The 21937-nt window shown below is 48.8% G+C and overlaps 1 protein-coding gene across 3 annotated transcripts; it reads right to left on the bottom strand.

The window, feature by feature from the left end:
* Window positions 1–21876, bottom strand: slx4 (SLX4 structure-specific endonuclease subunit homolog (S. cerevisiae)). 3 transcript variants are annotated; one of them, XM_055651549.1, is made up of 16 exons: window positions 21728–21876; window positions 21505–21695; window positions 19481–19903; window positions 18761–19027; window positions 18260–18434; window positions 15377–15598; window positions 14442–14647; window positions 13718–14037; window positions 11915–12176; window positions 10998–11086; window positions 10702–10842; window positions 9268–9437; window positions 6212–8436; window positions 5085–5187; window positions 3788–4198; window positions 1–2000 (listed from the first exon to the last, which is right to left on the bottom strand). In XM_055651549.1, exons 3-16 carry the CDS (start codon window positions 19827–19829, stop codon window positions 1640–1642), a joined length of 5301 nt encoding a protein of 1766 aa, XP_055507524.1. In that variant the 5' UTR covers window positions 19830–19903; window positions 21505–21695; window positions 21728–21876; the 3' UTR covers window positions 1–1639. The 3 variants fall into 3 exon arrangements, with proteins under 3 accessions (XP_055507524.1, XP_055507523.1, XP_055507522.1); XM_055651548.1 differs by lacking the exon at window positions 21505–21695 and having other exon boundaries at window positions 21732–21867; XM_055651547.1 differs by having other exon boundaries at window positions 21505–21844.
* Between the last annotated feature and the right edge of the window lie 61 nt (window positions 21877–21937).

Below are 21937 nucleotides of genomic sequence, written 5' to 3'. Positions count from 1 at the left end.
GGGGGGGGGACTGTGTATAAACACAGCTGTAATTTATACATGGTGAAACCAAAATGTATAAAAATACCCTTTAATAAAATCTGACAATGTGCACTTTAACCACATGTGATTTTTTTCTATTACAAATCTCAAATTGTGTAGTACAGTGGCAAATAAATAAATGATGGGTCTTTGTCCCAAACATTCTGGAAGCCACTGTACATATGCACAGTTGGTTCACACATCCATGCACGTATACACATGCAGTACGCACACTCGTACGTTCACATTTGCACTTATATATGCACGCACATACACACGTCGCCACTCACATTCACACATTATACACATGCCCACACGTTCGTGCGTATGCACAGAATTACGTACACAGCGCATGTTCGTACATGCATACTGATCTGTGTACACACATGGAAACAGCAATGCACATGCACACACAAGTACATGGACATGCACATGTATGAAACCACATGTAGACATGCTCACACACTCGCATATATACACACACACGGAATTACGTGCATGCACACAGTATTTGCATGTACACAAATATATATAGAATATATAGAATTACGTGAAGCAGTCACGTAGACCAGTACATATGTACACACACCGCATGTTCACACACTAGCACATGCACAAACATAATTATGCACACGTCAATTCCTGCACTTAGATGCAAGATGTATACACGTACACATGAACTATGTACACAGCACTTGGTTGCACAAACTGTTGCAAGCACAGGTTCATGTACACACGAGTACAAGTGTAAGTGGAGATATGTGTGTTTACAAGCATGCGAGTGCATGCATGCGTCAATGCATATATCTGTGTAAATACGCGTATGCGAGTATGTGATCAGATTGACACTAGGATGGATCCCCCCCCATGACCCAACACACACTCTCTACCCACCGACAGAAGCCCCTTACATTTATTCCACTGTTTTTATACAATAATATACAAATATATATACAATTTGAACAGGGAGCTGCTGGGCCTGGACGACATACATTAAAGGAGACTCCCAGTACTGGGGTTAAATCCTTTTTTCTTAAACTGGATAATTCTGTTGAAGACATCCCCTGCTTTCCCTGTCCACACCAGTGCAGGTTGCTTCCTGTCCCTCGCCAAGTGCACGGGTCCACTCCAGGGGCCGGAAGGTGGCAGCCAGTGGTCAGTCTGAGGGACCGGCCATGCTTTGGTCACACTGGCACCGCCCAGCCCCTGGTGTTCACTTTAGCTCGTCTCAGACTGTGGGCCACAGGATGGCTGAAGGCCACAGAACGCTGACATCGTACGTCACAGTAGAGACCTTGTGCCAGAGCTCCTGCTGCAAGGTCCCGGACAGACCAGCACGGGTGGGGGTGGATACTGGATACCAACACTGGATACCGACACTGGATACACCACGTCCCCTCCAACCAGCTCACAGCTGCTACAGGGCATCTCCGACAGCTCGACACCCCTCACCCCATACAGAGGCCAAGGGTTCATGAGACACTTGATGCAGATGCTGGTTTACCAAAATGACACAAAGTGCTGGAGTGATTCAGTGGGCTGGGCAGCTTCTGAGTAGGAGGTGGACAGGCGACGTTTCAGGTTGGGACCCCTCTTCACGCGAAGTGTTATTCCACCCTCACTTCTTTGGGCGGCCCGGCTTCTTACGGCCCCACCAGCCAGAGCCCTGCCCTCTCCGCTGCCTCACCTCCTTCCTCGCTCTCGCCATGGTGAAGGTGATGCCGTGTGCATCCAGAAAGTCCACCAGCTTGTTCCGGGAAACCTTAATGCCGCTGTCTTTGAGCTGCTGTTGGAGGTCGGACAGCTCAAAGGGCTTGTACTGCAGGATGTCAGTGTAGAGCGAGGGGTTGGAGCGGATAAACTCCCTCATGGCCTGGGTAGTATCTCCCTCACGGACTGCTGCCTGTGACGGGGTGATCCCCACGTCCCCATCCTCAGAGTCTGTGCTGAAATTGTCGTCCAGTTCACCGGCCAGCAGCCTGAAAAACAGATGATTGTTCGTACAGTCAGACCAGCTGTAGTTCACTTTACCTTGGAGATACAGCATGGAAACAAGAGCTTGGTCCCACCGAGTCCAAGACACCCACCGGCTACCCGTTCTACCTCAAATACTTGGGATCATTTACAATTTTACCGATTAATATATTAACCCACATGTCTTTGGGATGCGGAAGGAAACCAGAGCACCTGGAGGAAACCCATGTGGTTGCAGCGAGAAGATACAAACTCTGTACAAACAGCAGCTGTAGTCAAGAAAGCCAAGTTTATTAGTTTAGAGATACCACACGGAAACAGGACCTTCAGCCCACTGAGTCTGCGCCGACCAGCAATCCCCACACATTAACACCATCCCACACCCACAATTTCTACATTTACCAAGCCAATTAACCTACAAATCTGTACGTCTTTGGAGTGTGGGAGGAAACCGAAGATCTCGGAGAAAACCCACGCAGAACACGGGAGAAACGTACAAACAGCACCTGTAATCAGGATCGAACCTGGGTCTCCGGCGCTGCATTCGCTGTAAGACAGCAACTCTACCGCTGTGCCACCGTGACCGCCCAGGTCTCTGGCGCTGTGAGGCAGCGGCTGTACCGCTGCGCCACTGTATGTCTGTCTGTCTGTCATCAACATGTATAGTCATCATTAATTAACATAGTCAGTTATCCCAGAGGTTTGGATTGATTTACCCAGCGTTGCCCACATTGGCTGGTGGCCGTATAACTTGGGAAAGACGTTTTGTGATTTGTTGACTTAACAACATGTGTCGGCAGGAGTAGGCCGGAGGTACACGTGACAAAGTATTGTACCTTACGGCGACCCACTAAAACTAAAACTAAGGACACAATAGGTGTGCCGTGAAAGTAACTACTTTGTCACGCAGTGGAGGCCGATATATGTATCGGCCTCCGTCCTTCACTCAGCGACACTGAATGCGACTCCTGGAAACCTGACACAGTTCTGGACATTTCACTGGGACTATCACAGCATCAGGTGAAAGGGGATGCTAGGGAGAGCTTTACATTTACACAAAAAGTGGTTGATTTCTAGAATGTGCTGTTGGAAGTGGTGGTGGAATCAGACACAATCGCAACATGGTTGATTACGCGGCGTTTAGGTAAGGTCCTAGTGCGACTGGCAAATGAGATTAGTTTAACTTGGAGATACAGCGTGGAAACAGGCACTTCGGCCCATTGAGTCCATCCCGACCATTCACTCAAGTTCTATGTCCTACAAAGGCCCCGGACCTGAAATGTCATCTATCCATGTTGTCCAGTGATGCTGCCCGACCCGCTGAGTTACTCCAGCACTGTGTCTTTTTGTAAACAGGCATCTATTTGTTATTCCATTATCCCTACACATGCGGGCAATTTACAGAGGGCTAATTAACCTCCAAACCCGCATGTCTTTGGGGTGTACGAGGAAACCGTAGCAAACCCACAAGGTCGCAGGGAGATTGTGCGTACTCCACACAGACAGCACACGAGGTCCCTTGGTAGATGGGTAAAATAGCCAGTGCGGACATGGCAGGTGTAGGAGCTGTACAACTCAATGATTCCACATGTTCAATACTCAGGAGAAAGATGTTTTGTTCAACCTGATTTCAGAAACAGGCTTTGAGAACAGATGCTGAACCTTGTAAGTAGCCTGATCCAGCAGTAGATGGACATACACTCTTCTCTTCAAACCAGCCCAGTGCCGAGGTGCAAGACCTCGCCGATCAATGGGTTGTATCTTTTCCTGCCCCAAAGTTTAACTCACCCACCTCTCTGAGCGCGAGGAGTCCCCGCTCGCTGCCGACGAGGAGGAGCTTTGAGACGAGGACAGCTGGTTGTCCACTCCGGTGCTGGTCGCTGCCTGGGGTCTAGCTGTCGCAGGACCACCGCCCCTCCCTCTCCGTCCAGCCGTGACCTGGAGACGTCCGTTGGAGGCCGGTTTGCTCCCATTTGCGGTCGTGGGTGTCGGGCGGTGTGCTGGCCCTTCGGTCGTCGATGGAAGAGCCTTCGACTGGTTCACTGCGCTTGTTCCTGGCCTGAGCTCCTGGCCCCGCGGCTGCGACGACAACACTTGCTTTGCTGAGCGGACAGAGTCCGGCTCCTCGCAGCGGTGCGTATAATCATAGATCTCTTTCAACTTCAAAATCATTTTCCGTTTCGGCAACGGTCGAACACCAAACCTGAAACAAAACCAAACACGTAACAGGCTTTGTCCCTCACCACCTTTCTTTTCCAGCTTTCTCCGTCTCCTCATTACAATCAGTCCAAGGAAAGATCCCGACCCAAAACATCGCCTATCCATGTCCTCCACAGATGCTGCCTAACCCACTGAATTACCCCAGCACTTAGTGTTCATTCTCTGGTTAGGAAGACCAGACCTGCACATATCACAGATATCTTGCAATTAATGACAAAGTACCATTTTTAGATTGTATCATTCTGGTTCAGGGACTTTAGCTCATCTTTTTGCTACTTATACAGAAGGTTCCATACCCCAAAAGTCACCCATCCATGTTCTCCAGAGATGCTGCCCAACCTGCTGAGTTACTTTTTGTCTTTTTTTGTAAATCAGCATCTATGTCTATCCCTCTGTCTATCAAAGGTTTCCTCAGTTTAATTGAGCGGGGTTTACAGTCACCCTCGTCTCTGACTCTCAGCATGGCTTTGTCTGGTCTGATCTGTTATCTTAACGTGAAATGGAGCAAACCAGCAGGTCAGGCAGCATCTGTGCAGGAAATGGACAGATGGTGTTTAAGTTCGGGACCCTTCTTCAGACTGAGGGTGGATCCAGTCCTGATTTGCCGCCTGTCCAGATCCTCCACTGGTGCCTGACCCGCTGAGTTTCTCCAGCACTTTGCGTTTTTCTCTAGATTCCGACACCCGAGCTTCCTTTTATCTGTTGTTTCACATTAATGTCATTATCCTGCTTCCCTGTGAAGCATCTCTGCTCATCTCTTCACCCGTGAAGTCTCTCTGCCCTCTGGGTGAAGAAACATCTCCTGAACCCCTGAGTGGTTAGTTAATTATTCACACAGACTATCAATGAGGAAAGCCGCATTCACTTACCTGGCCAGCTCTCTCTTTAGGCTGGGTGTGGCCATGGTGGAGTACAGTGGTTCAGGTGTGACCGGTGCCAAGGGGAGGTGACCACTCCGTCCGCTGACAGGCGCTGGAAACAGATGTAAACCAGTCAGCACAAATAGCAAAAGGGCGCCACGGTGGTGCAGCGGATAGAGCTGCTGCTTTACAGCACCGGAGACCCAGATTCCAACCTGACAACAGGTGCTGCCAGTATGGAGTTTGTATGTTCTCCCTGTGACCACTGAAAACAATGCAGTTTTCTCCAGGTGCTCAGGTTTCCTCCCACATTCCAAAGACCTACAGCTTGAAGGCTAATTAGTAGGCTAATCGGTAAAATAGTAAATTGTCCCTAGTGTGTAGGATAGCGTTAGTGTACGGGGTGATTGCTGCTCGGCACAAACACAGTGGGCCAAGAGGCCTGTATCCGCTCTGTATCTCTACAGTGTAAAATCGAAAGCAAAAATTGGATTGTTTTCTCTGGAGCGTGGAAGAATAGGGGGAGATCCAACAGAAAAGATAGGGTGAATGCACACAGGTTTAAGGTCAGAGAGGAACGATTTAATCGGAATCGAAGAGCACCTTTTTCCACTTCAGAGGGTGCTGCGTGTATGGAACAAGCTGCCATACAGTTGTAGATCAGTGTCACTCATGTTATGAGTCATACTTAGTAGCTACGCCCACTAGTTTAACAGACAGCTTTTCTGCCCTTTCTCTCTCACTTTTGAGTTGTGTGCTAAGATGAAGTTACCCGAGCTGTAACGCTAATAAAGTCTCTGGATCTTAATCACTGTGTGTGACTTAAGTTATTCCAACAGCAGAAGCTCAACAATAGTGGAGGCAGGTACATAACAGGATTTAAACAATATTTGTACAGCTACTTGGATAGGAAAGATTCACCGGAATATGGGTCAAACATGGGCAAATGGGACCATCTTGCTTGGCAACAATGAGTTGGGGCAAAGGCCCTGTTTATGAGTTGTATGACTCACTGGTATTTATTCCAAAAACTCAACGTTTTAGGCCCAGAGGTTCAGAGATTTAAATCTCCTGAACCCAAACCCAGCCGGTCTGATGTACTGGGGAGAGGGGTTGTGTGGGGCTGTGACACTGACCTGCAGTTTTGTGACTCGTCGCTCTCTGCCTGGATTCGGCAGGAGGCAGCATGTGAGTGGTTCCACTCAGCACTTGCGGAAACTCGTCGTCCTCTTCCCAATCTTTCCAGATTCTGGAATCCAGAAAGCTGGGATGCTGACTGCTGGGAAGAACATCCTCGGCAGCTGGAGGTGGGAAGGCAGTGATGGGGTTTGGCCTTCCTGGAAGCGGAGTGCTATTTCTATGCTGCCCGTTAGCGACGAGGTTCGTCTCCTCCCGGTTCTTGGGCCGACTGGCTGCCCCATGAGGAGACGTCTCTTCAGTACTGCAGCTTTCACCCTCCAGACGAGGGCTTCCCTCAGAAGGCCAGAACTCATCGTCAAAGGGCATTGGTGGCTCGGTGTCGAAAAAATCAGCTCCAGCGCCTGCCGTCTCCTCTTCCGTGTCGATGGCCTCCAGCACAGACCCGCCTGCAGCTGCCTTTCCCTCGGAGCAGGGAGACACCAGCGGTGTAATCTCTGGCGGAGATCGTGACGAGGTGTCCTCACTCTCCAGCTCGATAACAGAGGTCTGTGTGAGAGTGAAAGGGGTGAAATGAGGCGAATCGCTCAGTGACTCGCTGCTGGATAATGCCTCGGCTGAACCATCCAGGTCACCAACCAGCTTCCTCTCCTGAGAATGCGTCAAGACTCTCTTCTCTGGGCTCACTGTCACTGCCTCTGCTCTCCTCTGCCCAACACAGGTAGCGTTTGTCACAGTGGCCTCCTGAAGGACTGGCTTCTCTCCTCTTGTGCCCCTCTGTTTCTTTGATGGGGGAGAGTGCTTGTTCAGTGGCGAGCAGTGGGCGGACTCTGCTGACAGAGGGGTAGATGGTACCAACCACGAGCAGTCTGCGATCACGTCAGGCTCGTTCTGCTCACTGCTACTGCTCAGCCGCAGGGTTAGCTCACCGTCACCACCCACGTCCCTGCCTTGGTCACCACATTCTGCCGCCACGCTCAACAGCTCAGCCTTCTCTGTGCCGCCCGGCCTCGTGGGCGGAGTTCCAACTCCAATGTCACCTTCAGCCTCGGAGACTGATGCCATGGGTGGAGACGCCGATGGGCAATGGGCTCCGGTTATTTCATTCCCAACTAGTCCCGGTTCCTCATCAGAATCTATGACCACCACCTCACTGGACCTGCTGTGCAATGCAGGCGGACTGGAGTTGATGCTGATGGGCGACGCCAGCTCCTGCCTCTCGCGAGGTGGCATTGCCAAGGGACCACCAGGTGAGGGAGGGGCCGACTTCCAAGGCCACGGTCCATCTGAATCTCCTGGAGATATCTGAGCAGAGAGATCCCATGGCGCTCCAGGAGCGTCGCACTGCTCAGCACCGCTGGAAGGTGCCGAGATGATTCCCGATGTTTCATGGTGCGTGGGTCTGGGAGACAAGGCTGCTGCCGAGGCTGGACTGTGGAGTCGTCGTGTGCATTCCCCATCTATCTCTGGCGGTGACAGACCAACCACAGGGAGATCAGACACATGTGGACACGCGGTGGGGCTGTGAGTCTCACACGTGGGAGACATTCCGTTGATGCTGCGATTGGCAGGCGAACTGGTAAAAGGCTCCTCTCTGAACGGCTCGGGCTCACCAAAGCTCACTTCATGGGGCAGTTCCACGGACAAATCCGTCTCTGAAAAGAGGCAATCGCTGGTGTTGGAATTCACGTCAGCTTCAAGGCTGTTACACAAGCCTTGTGGCTGAAATGGTTTGACTTTGCAGGACACCTCTTGGTGTTTTGAAGGGAGCTGCTGATCACCAGCTCTTACATTTTCAATCACAGGAGATCCTTGGCTCACTGTCCTTGGTCCCTCCACACTCAGCTCCCTCTCTTCACAGACCTCAGCCTCTCCTTCAGTTCCACTGCTGCTGTTCTGCTCAAGCCTCACAGACTCTTTCACGGAGTTTCTCTCAGTTTTCCTCTGAGTTGCAGCAAACTGGTAGAGCTCGTCCAGCTCCTCATCACCAACGCCCTCGTCAGCCCCGTCCACACCATCGCTCTCTGCAAGCGGAGGAACAAAGGCAGGCTCTTCAACTTCATCCACCCACATGGACCTCAGCAGATCTTGCAACTTGTCCTCTCTACGTCCGTACTCTTCCTCTATCGTTGGCACAAAAGGATCTTGTTCCGAACTGTCTCCATCAGGCTCGGCCTCCACACAATAGGCTCTGCAGATCTCTTCCAACTCACTCACAGCAAACCTGATGGACACAGAGGAAGGTGTCACACAGAATCCATTTCATACCGAGAGCTTGTTTCACCAGCGAGCTGAGATCTAACCCCTTGCATCATCGGCAGGGCCAGGCCGTCCCCTGCAATGCCCATCCGGTGCCGCCGCCAGGACAACCCGCCTTTAAGGCCAAATTAAAACATTTTTAAGAACTTTGAACTTGAAGGGTACCTTGAAGTTTAGGTCACAATGTTATAGGAAAGATGTCGTAAAGCTGTAAAGGGTGCAGAGAAGATTTACGAGGATGTTGCCAGGACTGAAGGGACTGAGGTATAGGGAGAAGTGGAGCAGGGGCGTAGGAGGATGAGGGGTGATCTTCTAGAGGAATAGAGCAAGAGGAATAGATTGGGTAAACGCAGACTCTCTTGCCCAGAGTATGGGAAATCGAGAACAAGAGGAGTTGGGGTTGGGGGGGGGGGCAATAAACGAATTCATTATCAAATGACAAGCCATCAGCATTTCCAAATAACTGGATAGCAAATTATGAATCAGATTTAAAAGTTAATATTTCACCCATCTTTGATTACAGTTGACAAGGTTCTGGGAGTAAACATGTCCGCTAACTTCACATCTTGTTTACATACAATACAGGCCACATGAAAAACAGAAATACTTCCTTTCTCTCTCCTGTTAATCCACTCAAGTACTTTCAAAACTTGATCCATTTCTATTGGAATTTAGAAGCACAGTACAACACTGGCCACCAGTTTGTTCTGTACGCCCGATCAACGCCCAACCCTTCCTCAGACGTATTGAAACGTAACATGATCGTGCAGATTAACAGCAGCATTTCAACACTGACCTGTTAGCAAGTGCGTGGACATCAGCAAGCACAGCGGGTGAGAGTGGAAGGCTGGCTGTGTACAGGTAGTGCAGGAAGGAGAGGACAGCTGCTGCTGTAACATCGGGCAGCAAGAGTCTGCGAGTCTGGGCAGCATCATCCTCTTCCACCAGGAGCCCCTCATTGTGCACCTGCAAAACAGCAAGATGCCAAACTCAACCCGTGAATAACTTTAGAGATACATAAAGTCTAATAACAGGCCCTTAGGCCCACCGAGTCCGTGATGACCAGCAGTCAGCGCATACTCTAGCACTATCCTACACATTAGGTACAATTTACAATGTTACCAATGACAATTAACATACAAGCCCACGTCTTTGGAGTGTGGGAGGAAACTGGAGCACCCAGAGAAAACCCACATGGTCACAGGGAGAACAAACTCTGCAGACAGCATCTCCAGTCAGGATCAAACCCAGGTGTCTGTGCCAGTTCAACGGTGTGAACCATGGCGCTATAACGTCTTCTGTGCTAGTGAATGGTCAGCCATTCTCCACCCCCCAAAAGGTAGAGAGGTCCAGAACTAGAGGGCATACGTTTAAGGTGATAGAGTAAAGATTTAAGAGAGACCTGTGGGGTAATTCTTTGTCCTCACAGAGGATGGTGAGTATTTGGAATAAGCTGCCAGTAGAAGGTTAAAGCTGAAGCAATGATGACGTTTATTTAGACAAGTGCATGGACAGGAAATGGTTTGAAGAACATTGGTCAAAACTAAGCACATGAGGCTAGCTCAGCTCTAAAGCTCAGAGACACAACAAACTGCAGATGCTGGAATCTTGCAATGAACATAAAGAGTAACTCAGTGGGTCAGACAGCATCTCTGGAGAACATGGAGGCGATGTTTCGGGCAGGAACCTTCTACGGACCCAATGCCTCAACCATAAACTTTGCCTATCCATCTGCAAGACCCACTGAGTTACTCTAGCACTTAGTGTTCACAGCTATACAACATGGTCGGCATGGATGAGTTGGTCAAAAGGTCAGTTTCCATGGTTGATGACTCTATACATAAGTACTTTTAAACGAGCCATTTAGACTTTTCGAGATACAGCGTGGAAACAGGCCCTTCGGCCCATTGAGTCCATGCTGACCAATGATCACCCCGTATACCAGCACTATCCTACACACTAGGAACAATTTAGTTTTACTGAAGCCAATTAACCTACAAACCTGTACGCCTTTGGAGTGTGGGAGGAAACCGGAGCACCCAGGAGAAACCCAAGTGGTCACAAGGAGAACATACAAACTCCGTACCTACAGCACCTTGTCAGTATCGAACGCGGGTCTCTGGCGCTGTAAGGCAGTAACTCTACCACTGTGCCGGTTGCTATGTGATTCTTTGAGAGGGAAGAAATAATTTGGCGTTCCATTGACAGAAACAATTTCCTCACCACTTACAGTTTGCACGAGCTGTGGTGATCGGGCGTACAGAACAAACTGGTGGGCATACACCACCTGGCCACTGTCCACCTGCAACTGCACGTCACTCAGGTGAGGGTTGTTCACCATCGCTCCCAGGTCTGCCCTCAGCCTCCGCAGCTGCAATCAGAGCCCAACAAACCCAAAATAAGATCACTTCACAAAGAACATCATCGGTGACAATTTAGTCTGGAATCTCTCTTGCAAAGTGGTCAAAGCCACAGAAATCAATGGAGCACCATTTCATTTCAATACAATCAAACTGGTTTGCTTACTCCACACTGCGGGCTATTGACATGGCATCCTTCTCTCTGGGCTGGGACAAAGCCGCTTGGCACTATGTCATCTGTTGGAGACTCGCTTCCTGCGGGGTAAAACATTTGCAGTTAAAACATGGGTTTAGAATTATAGTAATGAGCTGGAATTACTTGCTGAACATTCAACATACATCCCACTTCCATCAGTCTGAAGAAGGGTCCCCGCCCGAGACACAGCCTGTTGATTTCCCTCCACAGATGTTGTCTGACCTGCTCAGTTCCTCCAGTACTTTGTGTTTTATTCAACCTGCACTTACTGCTCTCCAGTACTCAGTAGTGCTCTCCAGAAGTTAAACTGGAGTTTCTTTGAACTATTAAAAGCATCTGATAAAATGAACTATCACTGTCCAAGTCAGGGAAAGTCAAACAAATTAATTGGAGTTCAGACTCTAAAATAATTTATATTTTGAATAAGCATTAATCTCCCATGAGAATACAATTTAGTTTGATCATTCCAACAAATAGCTACTCTGCACAGTAATAATTATAATTTTGCTTCCTTAAACACAGTTACATATTTAAAAACACGTTATAATTATGCTTAGAGATTATGCACAGGCAGCACAGTTCGGAGCCACTGCCTCTCAGCGCCAGAAATCTGGGTTACATCCTGCCCTGAAGAACTGTCTATAAGGAGTTTGCATGTTCCTCCGGTGACCACCTCTGCGTACTGCGGTTTCCTCCTACATTTGTTAGTTAACTGGCCTCTGTAAACTGCCCCGAGTGTTTACGGAGTGGATGAGAAAGTGGGATAACATGAAACTAGTGTGAACGGATGATCGATGGTCAGCATGGACTCGGTGGGCCGAAGGGCCTGTTTCCATGCTGTATCTCTAAATTCTTATATAGATCAAGTATATAAAGTCTCTACGTACCGTTATCTTGCGCTGCCTCGCTGCCTGCTGCATTCTTCGTTTCAGACTGCCATTGTGTCAGCGTCATTCCCTCGCCTGCCAAGTCCATCAGATCCAACAAGGTGCATTCCTGCCGACTCCTCACCACGCGCTCTTCCTCTCCCTCGCTCTCTGGTGCCGAGGGCTCGCCGGCCAATTCTGGGTTGGGCCTGGGCACAGATTTTGTGGGGATTGCAGTGGATAATGTTGGTTCCTTACAAGCCTGGAATCCCGGTCTTTGTTCCTTCAACAAAAAACACACAGTACAATGTGTGTTAATTCTCTACCATGCTTCCCACTATCTCAGACAGCTTCCATTAGCTCATTCAAGGTTTTCTGACCACTGCTTTAAGTCTGTGCCACCAGGATCTGAAAGCTCTTTAATGAAGGAGCAATGTAGAACCTTGGATTCAGCTCAAAGCTGGAAAAATAAACCACTGGACAGCCCAGATTCTTTGGAATCTGAAGGCGGGTCTCGCCCCTTGTATATATGGACATCAGTAAATCATTCAACAAGGTTCCTTATGCTAGGCTGCGCTGAAACGTTAGATCATACAGGATCCAAAGAGAGATAGCTGAATGGATAGTAAATTAGCTTCATGGAAGGAAGCAGAGGGTGATAATGGAAGGTTGCTTCTCAGACTGGACGCCTGTGACCTGTGGCGTGCTTCAGGGTTCGGTGCTGGGCCCGTTCCTGTTTGTCATCTATATCAATGATTTGGATGAGAACAATCACGGCAAGGTTAGCAAGCTTGCAGATGACACAAAAGTGGATGGTTTTGCAGATAGTGGTTGTGAAAAATTGCAGCAGGATCTTGATCGATTGACCAGGTGGGCTGAGGAATGGTTGATGGAATTTAATAAAGAAAAAGGTGAGGTGTTGCATTTAGGGAAGTCTAACATGGGCAGGACTGGTAGGGCTCTGGAGAGTGTTGTAGAGCAGAGGGATCTAGGAGTGCAGGTGCATAGTTCCCTGAAGGTGAACATCGGGTGGTCAAAAGGCTTTTGGCACATTGGCCTTCATCAGTCAGAGTAGGGAGTATAGAAGTTGGGAGGTCACGTTGCAGTTGTATAAGACATTAGTGAGGCCACATTTAGAGTATTGTGTTCAGTTCTGGGCACCGTGTTATATAGAAAGATGTTGTCCAGCTGGAATGGGTACAAAGAAGATTTACGAGGATATTTCCAGGACTAGAGGGTCTGAGCTATGGGCAGAGGTCGAGTCGGCTGGGACTCTATTCCTTGGAGCGCATAGCTCACACCCTCTAGTCCTGGCAAAATCCTCGTAAATCTTTTCTGAACCCTTTTAAGCTTGACGATATCTTTCCTATAACATGGTGCCCAGAACTGAACACAATACTCTAAATGCTGTCTCACCAAGGTATTATACAACTGCAACATGACCTCCCAACTTCTATACTCAATAGAAACCAGAGCACACCGAGAATATCCACGCGGTCACCGGGAGAACATAAAACTGTGTACAGACAGCACCCGTAGTCAGGATCGAACCTGGGTTTCTGGCACTTGAAGGCAGCAATTCTACCGCTGCGCCACTGTGCCACCCATTTTTCAGCTACTGTGAAACTAGGTGGTGAGGCATCAGTACTTTGGCGGGATTTGCCTCACGTTGCTTCTTCTTCTTGCGTATGGTGTGCACAACCTAAAGTTGTAAAACAACTTGTTCTGTTTGATTTTCAGTTTGTGCACGCCAGGTTGACTGTATTCGTCGAAACACGATAGACCGCGTGAAGGTTGCAATCTCCCACCCCTCACGTTGCTCACCTGCTGTGAGTGCCAGGGGGTGATGGGAGGGACCAGGTCACTGGTGTAGAAACAGGCAGGTTCCCCGTCACTGACAACGGGCAACGCACTGCGACACCAGAGGCTGTTGTCTTCGGCTACCCCTGCCCGCACGTGCCAGACCCGCCGCAGCACCCCACCGGCGGAGAAAGTGCTGGTGGGGAGCCGTGGGGTCCTGCACGGCGACCATTCCTCTGACAGCAACAACGACAGCCGGTCTTGGGCCCGTCTGAGCGCCAACGCGGGGTCCTCCACCAGTAACACTGTCGGGCCATCTTTCCTCTTCTTCTGGCCTCTCCTGTCTGAGTTAGAGAAAAGAAACAGTTGTTTGCAATTTGTAAACAAGAGCCTGTTTCCGTGCCGTGTTACTCTATAACACAAAGACGAAGGTGCAATGTTGCAACAGTAACTGTTCAACTCTAGGGTGGCGCAATGGTAGAGTTGCTGCCTTACAGCGCCAGAGATCCAGGTTTGATCCTGACTACGGGATCTGTCTATACAGAGTTTGTACATTCTCCCTATGACCGCGTGGATTTCCTACGGGTGCTCCAGTTTCCTCCCACACTCCACAGATGTGCAGGTTTGTACGTTAATTGTAATTCACCCCTAGCGTGTAGTATAGTGCTAGCGTATGGGATGACCACTGGTCAGCATGGACTCGGTGGGTCGGAGAGCCTGTTTCCATGCTGTCTCTCTAAAGTCCTACCTGCAGCAGACACTGTTTTGGGTCGGATGAGGCGATGGATCTGCAGCCCCACAGTGTGCTCAGCCTCTTCCCGCCTCTCCTGCTCCAACAGAGATGCCGAGAGCGCCATGGCAACCATCGTGTTCTCGTCAATTTGCTGCCTGCTCTTCTTTGTTGCTTGACGCTCTTTATTTGAACCTTTCCTCTTCAATCCACCTGGTTGAACACTGGGCAAGGAGAAGAGAGGAACATCAGGCTTCAGAGTATAACACTCAATGGTTCAATCGTGCCTTTATCATCATGTGCACAAAGAGATTCTTTTTTGCATACAGAGAGTAAGATTATTGCCAACATGAGTACAACCCCAGCTAAGCACATAAGACATAGAAATAGCCCAGTGAGTCTCTCTGCACCAGTCAACAGGTTTTGGCATCATTTCAGTCCCAACTGCAGCTGGTTATGTGGGCCTATTATTGCCCTCAGTTCCATCCAACACTGAGCTCCAAGGCAAAGGGTTGTGGATTCAAATCCTACCACAGGCTCCGAGCTGACGCTTGTCGGTAATGGATGGAGAAACAAACTGTGAGAGGTACTTCAGTCCTCCTGTTTATTTGGTGGGATCTACGGTGGGATTGTTTCAAAATGTATAAGAGTTGGGAAGTTGTGTTTCTGCTTTGGCCAGCCCGCACCTGAAATATTGTGGGCAGTTCAGGTTACCCCACAGCAGGAAGAATGTAGAAGGTTTGGAGAGGATACAGAAGTGGTTTGTTGGGATGCTGCTCGGATTAAAGGATATTAGTTAGAAGGAGAGGCTGATCAGACTGGGATTGTTTTCTCTAGAATGGCAGAGGATGAGGGGAGACCTAATAAAAGCATATACAATTATGAGAGGCAGTTAAATAAACAGTGGCTCAGACTGCAAAGCCCACCTCCCCTGAATGAAGTTAAATAATTACCTGTCAGGAGGAGCTGATGGTTCAGGAGGCTGCAAGCTCTGTCTCTGGACAGCCTGCAGCAGTAACTGTGGTGAGACTTCCATTTCACTCGCACACCGCTTCAGGTGACTCACTCGCCCCTTGAAAGTTTTAAAACATTTGCCACAGATTGGACACTCAGGAACCAGAGGTGTGATGGCAGAGGTGACAGCAACTGCCTTCTTCTCTCCTTCATCAAGGCACCTGCCAGGTAAGGCAGACGGTAAGTAACTTCATTTCTGCTCACCAGACTGCGCTGTAAAGCCCCATGACTATGTCTGGCTTGATCAGACTTCTGAACCATCCTTCCTTATGCTGCTGTACTGTCATATTCTCCAACCAACCTCATTCTAGACATGGGACTTTTCCTCTGCAACTGTGTAGGAAGAAACTGCAGATATTGGTTTTTTAACAAAGATAGACACAAAGTGCTGGAGTAACTCATCAGAACAGGCAGCATCTCTGGAGAAAAAAGATGGGTAACGTTCAGACTCTGAAGAAGGGTTCCAACCCAATACATCACCCATCCTTTTTCTCCAGAGATGCTGCCTGACCTGCTGAGTTATTCCAGCACTTTGTGTGTGTTTTTTTTTGGAATGGGTACTACAATGCTGAGAAACTATATTCTACACTTTTCTCTCTTTGTTCCACCTTGTGTACTTGAGTTTTGCTTGCAGTCGTGTGCAGTGATCTCTTATTTGATTGGAGAGCACACAAACAAAAGCTTTCCACGGTACCTCAGTACACGTAACAATAAGGCCGCATTTAGAATACTGATTTCAGTTTTGGTCACCCTGCCACAGGAAGCATATCATTAATCTGGAAAGGTTGAAGAAAAGATTTACAAAGATGTTGCCAAGGCCTTGATGGCCTGAACTACAGGGAAAGGTTGGGCACGCTAAGATTTTATTACTTGGAGGGCAGGAGACTGAAGGTGAATTTTATGGAAGTATTAAAAAAATCATGAGGAGAACATATACGGTGAGTGCACAGAGTCTTTTACCCAAGGCAAGGACTATCAAGAACCAGAAGACATAGATTTATGGTGAGAGGAGAAAGATTTAATGGGAACCTGGGAGGGGCAATTTCATCATACAGAGGTAGATGGGTATATGGGACAAGCTGCCAGAAGAGGTAGTTGAGGCAGGTACTGCAACAACATTTACAAGACACTTGGACAGATATGTGTCTAGGAAAGGTTTAGAGGGATATGGACAGATGGAATCAGCTTACAAGGGGCATCTTGGCTGCATGTACAAGTTAGGCTGAAGGCCCTGTTTCCACGATTCATGATTCCATGATTCTAAACCTAAACTGTTTAAACTCTGTCTTTAACATGTCTGACGTTGTGCAGCATGGTGGCACATCAGTAGAGTTGCTGCCTTACAGCGCCAGAGCCCCTGGTTCAATCCTGACTGCGGGTATTTGTCTGTACGGAGTTTGTATGTTCTCTCTGTGACCTACGTGGGATTTCTCTGGGATCTCGGTTTCCTCCCACATTCAAGAAAGTCAGGAGTGTTTTATTGGCATATGTCCCGGTTTGTACGTTATTTGGCTTTGGTAAAATTGTAAATTGTCCCCAGTGTCTGTAGGATAGTGCTAGTGTACGGGGATCGCTGGTCGGCGTGGACTCGGTAGGCCGAAGGGCCTGTTTCTGTGCTGTATCTCTACACTAAACTAAAGGCATTCTCCCCTTGCTCAAATAAATTAAACCAGTACCAGGCCAATAAAGGTCAAACAAAATGGATGTGAATGTGTTCCCACCACCATAGCAACTGGTCCATTGAGATCATTAAACACCAACAGGGCAGCTCTGTAACAGTGGGCTTGGCTGCCAGGGTGCCCCTCATGCAAAAGCAATGCCTGGATTTATTTCAAGAAGGCTAGAATATAAAAACAGGGATTTAATACTGACGAAAGACACAAAAAGTTGGAGTAACTCAGCGGGACAGGCAGCATCACTGGAGAAAATGAATGGGTGACGTTTCGGGTCGAGACCCTTCTTCAGACTGGTTAGGGATAATAGAGAGAAGAGATATAGACGGTGATGTGGAGAGATAAAGAACAATGAATGAAAGATATGCAAAAAAAGTAACGATGATAAAGGAAACAGGCCATTGTAAGCTGTTTGAAGATGAGAAGCTGGTGTGACTTGGGTGGGGGAGGGATAGAGAGAGAGGGAATGTCGGGGCTACCCGAAGTGAGAGAAATCAATATTCATCCTGCAAGCTGCCCAAGCGAATTATGAGATGCTGTTCCTCCAATTGCCTCACTTTTATCCGAAGTAATACTGAAGCTCTATAAGGCACTGGTCAGTCCACATTTGGAATATTGTGAGCAATTTGGGCACCATATTTGAGGAAGGATGTGCTGGCTTTGGAGAAGGTCTAGAGATGGTGGACAAGAATGATCCCAGGAATGAATGGGTTAACTTACAATGAGTGTTTGGTGGCACTGGGCCTGTGCTCGCTGGAGTTCAGATGAATGATGGGGGACCTCACTGAAATGTACCGAATAGTGAAAGGCTTGGATACAGTGGATGTGGAGAGGATGTTTTCACTAATGGGAGAGTCTAGCACTAGAGATCATAGCCTCAGAATTAAAGGATGTTCCTTTAGGAAGGAGATGAGAAGGAATTTATTTTGTCAGAATCTGTGGAATTCTTTGGCACAGAAGGCTGTGGAGGCCAAGTCAATGGATATTTTTAAACCAGAGATAGATTCTTAATTAGTACGGGCATCAGGGGTTATGGGGATAAGGCAGGAGAATGGGGTTGGGAGGGAGAGATAGGTCAGCCATGATTGAATGGCGGTAGACTGGATGGGCCGAATGTCCGAATTCTGCTCCAATTGCTAATGATCTCACCTGTTGACGTGCTGCATGCGACGGACAGAGTTCATGTTGGAGAGATCTTTCTGACAGATCAGACAGAAGAAGAGCCCATTGTCCTCCAGTGTACAGGCAGAGGCCGCTCCCGATTCCTGCTGGAATCCCCAGGGCAAGGACACAGAGCTGGCCACACTTCCCTGCCAGTCATCAGCTGCAGACACAGGTAGAGGAGGCATTAACGCTGCATCAGAAACACCAGACAAACACAGCACAACAAAACACGTTAAAACACGATAGAATATTTAACAAACTGCAGATACTGCAGATGCTGCTGTAGATGGTCTATCCAGATATTTGACTCGGGTTTTAGTTTTGAACTTTGATCAGGTCTGAAGAAGGGCCCCGAGCCAAAATATCACCCGTCCATAGATGCTGCCTGACCCACTGAGCTTCTCTAGCACTTTGCGTTTCACCCCACTAATTAAATTTAACAGAGACAGTAAATTAAGAGATCTGAGAGATCAAAGGTGTACTTACGAGTGTTTGTTGCAGTGAGGGTCACTGCAGGTGGGTGACCCTGCCTTTCTCCACTGCCGGAGCTTGGATCAAGTGAGCCAGGAACCTTCCTCTCCACATCTTCATGGCTGGCCGGTTGCAGCGACCTTTCCTCATCGATACAGTGCCTGAGTCGCTCTGGCTCCTTCCTGCGAAACTGCTGCATGTTCCCCAGCACCCGTTCCTTCACGCCAGTGTGGCTAGGGGGCTGCTTCTGAGAACGGCTTGAAACCTTGGCCCAGAAAATGCCTGGAAAGGAGGCGCATGTCTCAAACAATCAGTCTGGGCAGCACAGTGGCGCAGCAGGTAGAGTTGCTGCCTCACAGCACCAAAGGCCCGGGTTCAACCCCAACCTAGGGTGCTGACTGTGTGGAGTTTGCATTCGCCCTGTGACTGCATGGGTTTCCTCCGGGTGCCCCGGTTTCCACCCACATGCCAAAGACGTGCGGATTTGTAGATTAATTGGCCTCTGTAATTTGCTCCTAGTGTGTAAGAAGTGGATGAGAAAGTGGGGTAACATAGAATTAAGGGTGATCGATGGTCAGTGTGGACTCAGTGGGCCAAAGGGGCTGTATCTCTAGTCTAAACGATTGCCGCTTGCCCACAAATTAATTGCTAGCACTTCCATGGGGGACAAAGTTGGAAAACAAGTGTGAGGATGGGACGTAGCCTTTCACGTGATAGGCCGGTACGTGAGGTTACCTGTCACGCCATCTTTAACCCTTTCAGTGCCGGGCTTCTGTGATGGTCGGGCGTTTGGCGCATCCTCAGGGGACACGTGGACTTCAGCGATGCAGCAAGAGACGGCTGGGTCGTGCATCATTCGTTCACCTCCCTCTGCCTGATCGTTGCTGGGGGTCTCGTCGCTGAGGCTTTTGCTCCTGATGACACAGCTCGGCACGCTGCCTGCCGCCTGGTGCCATTTTGAGCCTGCCTTTGCCGTGACAGACACTGGCGGGTCCCAGCTGACTGATTTGCAGCTTCTGCCTCCAGCCTCGGCCCCGCAGCCTCTCTTCCCCGGTGCAACAAAATCATCGTCAGATTCATCCATCCTCTCAGTGCGGGCCACGCTTACCAGGCGAGCGTACCAGGCCACCTCTCCAGACCATCTCTGCCGAGGTTCACCTGTGTCAGAGGCAAAATGGCAAGACTTACCATGTTGAAACGTGGCATCACTTTCCTTAATTACATAAGATGGCACCAGAGGTTGGCGGCTCTTCAAGTGCTGGTCCCAGAGGAGGATCTGTTTTCATCTGATACAATCTCCCCACTATTTAATCCCTTTTCTACCTGTAAACCTAGCACCATTTCTAATTGTTCTAATGACAGGCTCTTTAATTTCCCTTCAGATCTGCATTCTGTCTCTTCCACTTTGCTCTTCCTATTGTACTTGAGATTGACATGATTGTATTTATGTATAGCATTATCCAATCTGGTTGGTAGCATGCAAAAACGGATGGGTTTAAACTAAGCAGAGGGGAGGGGTGGAGTCAAGAACGTGGAAGCATTTGCGTGCAGTTAACTGGAAAGAGTGTGTAGGAAAGGCCACGTTTAAACTAACAGGACACGGGGTTGGGAACCAATGCAAGGAGACATAGGGCCATAGAAGGAGGACAGAAGCAAAAGATAGAAGGGAGATACGAAAAACATACCTGAAAGCTTTGTGCATTAATGCGAGGAGCATTCGTAATACGGTGGATGAATTAAATGTGGAGTTCGTAGCTAAGGAACATGATATAGTTGGAATTACAGAGACATGGCTCCAGGGTGACCAAGGCTGTGAGCTAAACATGCAGGGGCATTCAATATTCAGGAAGGATAGATAGAAAGGAAGAGGAGGTGGGGTGGCATTGCTGGTTAAAGAGGAGATTAATGCAATAGCAAGGAGAGACATTATGGGTAGAACTGCGAAATAGCCAAGGGCACAAAATGCTTGTTGGAGTTGTATACAGACCACCGACCAGCAGTAGGGAGATTGGGGGTAGCATCAAGCAGGAAATTAGGGATGCGTGTAGCAAAGGTACAGCAGTTATCATGGGTGACTTTAATCTACATATAGATTGGGCTAACCAAATTGGTAGCAGCACTGAGGAGGATTTCCTGGAATGTATAGGGGATGGTTTTTTAAACCAATATGTAGATGAACAGGCTAGAGGACAGACCACCCTAGACTGGGTATTGTGTAATGAGGAAGGATTAGTTAGCGACCACGTTGTGCAAAGCCCCTCAGCCATTTATGACTGAGATGAGGAAAAATGTCTTCACCCAGAGAGTTGTAAATCTGTGGAATTCTCTGCCACAGAAGGCAGGCAGTGGAGGTCAATTCACCGGGTGTTTTTAAGAGAATTAGATTTAGCTCTTAAGGCTAAAATCTATCTCTACTTCATCCATTGACTTGGTCTCCACCGCTATCTATGGCAACAAATTCCACAGATTCAGCACCCTCTGACTAAAGAAACTCCTCCTCATCTCCTTTCTTCTGGAACGTCCTTTTATTCGGAGGCTGTGGCCACTGGTCATAGATTCTCCCACTAGTGGAAACATCCTCGCCACATCCACTCTATTCAAGCCTGACATAATGAGGAACAGCTCAAAAAAATTTAAAAAAACAGTGTAACAAAAAGCCTAAAGTCCAGAGTGAAAGACAGCTGGCAATTGCCTGTGTCTGTGATGCTGCTGCCAGCAAGATTTCCACTGTAACTTGTGCAAAAGATCATAGACTGCACCTTGCCTGCTGCAGCTGCTGATGAAGGGCCTGGCGCTCAGGGTGAGGCGCAGGGAGGCCCGGGGACACTCACTTCACCATCTAAAGCTGAAGGCCGCAGGTTGCGGCTGCAGAGATTCAGTGGGGGCCAGGACGTAGCTGGCATCAGGGCCCCGCGCTCTCCTCTCCCGGACGCGCACTCTACCCTTCTACCTACCAAAGCTCTGCTATAGGATCTTTGCTACCTACCCTCACACTCTCAACGTTCCCATAGGTTTCATTTATTTCCCCTCTCCTCCCGCACCAGTAGTCGCTTCCCGTTGTGTTTCCGGCCGTTGCCCCGCACAAAGATGGCGGTGGTTTAGGGGGCACGTGATCGGACAGTCAGCTGGCGCGAGTGGTCACATGACGCGGGCGCGAGTGGTCACATGACGCGGGCGCGAGTGGTCACATGA

The sequence above is a fragment of the Leucoraja erinacea genome, chromosome 20 (assembly GCF_028641065.1).
Source record: "Leucoraja erinacea ecotype New England chromosome 20, Leri_hhj_1, whole genome shotgun sequence".
Taxonomy (NCBI): Eukaryota; Metazoa; Chordata; class Chondrichthyes; order Rajiformes; family Rajidae; genus Leucoraja; species Leucoraja erinaceus.
Note: the sequence above shows the minus strand (reverse complement) of the source record. Positions and strands in the feature narration are given on the sequence as shown.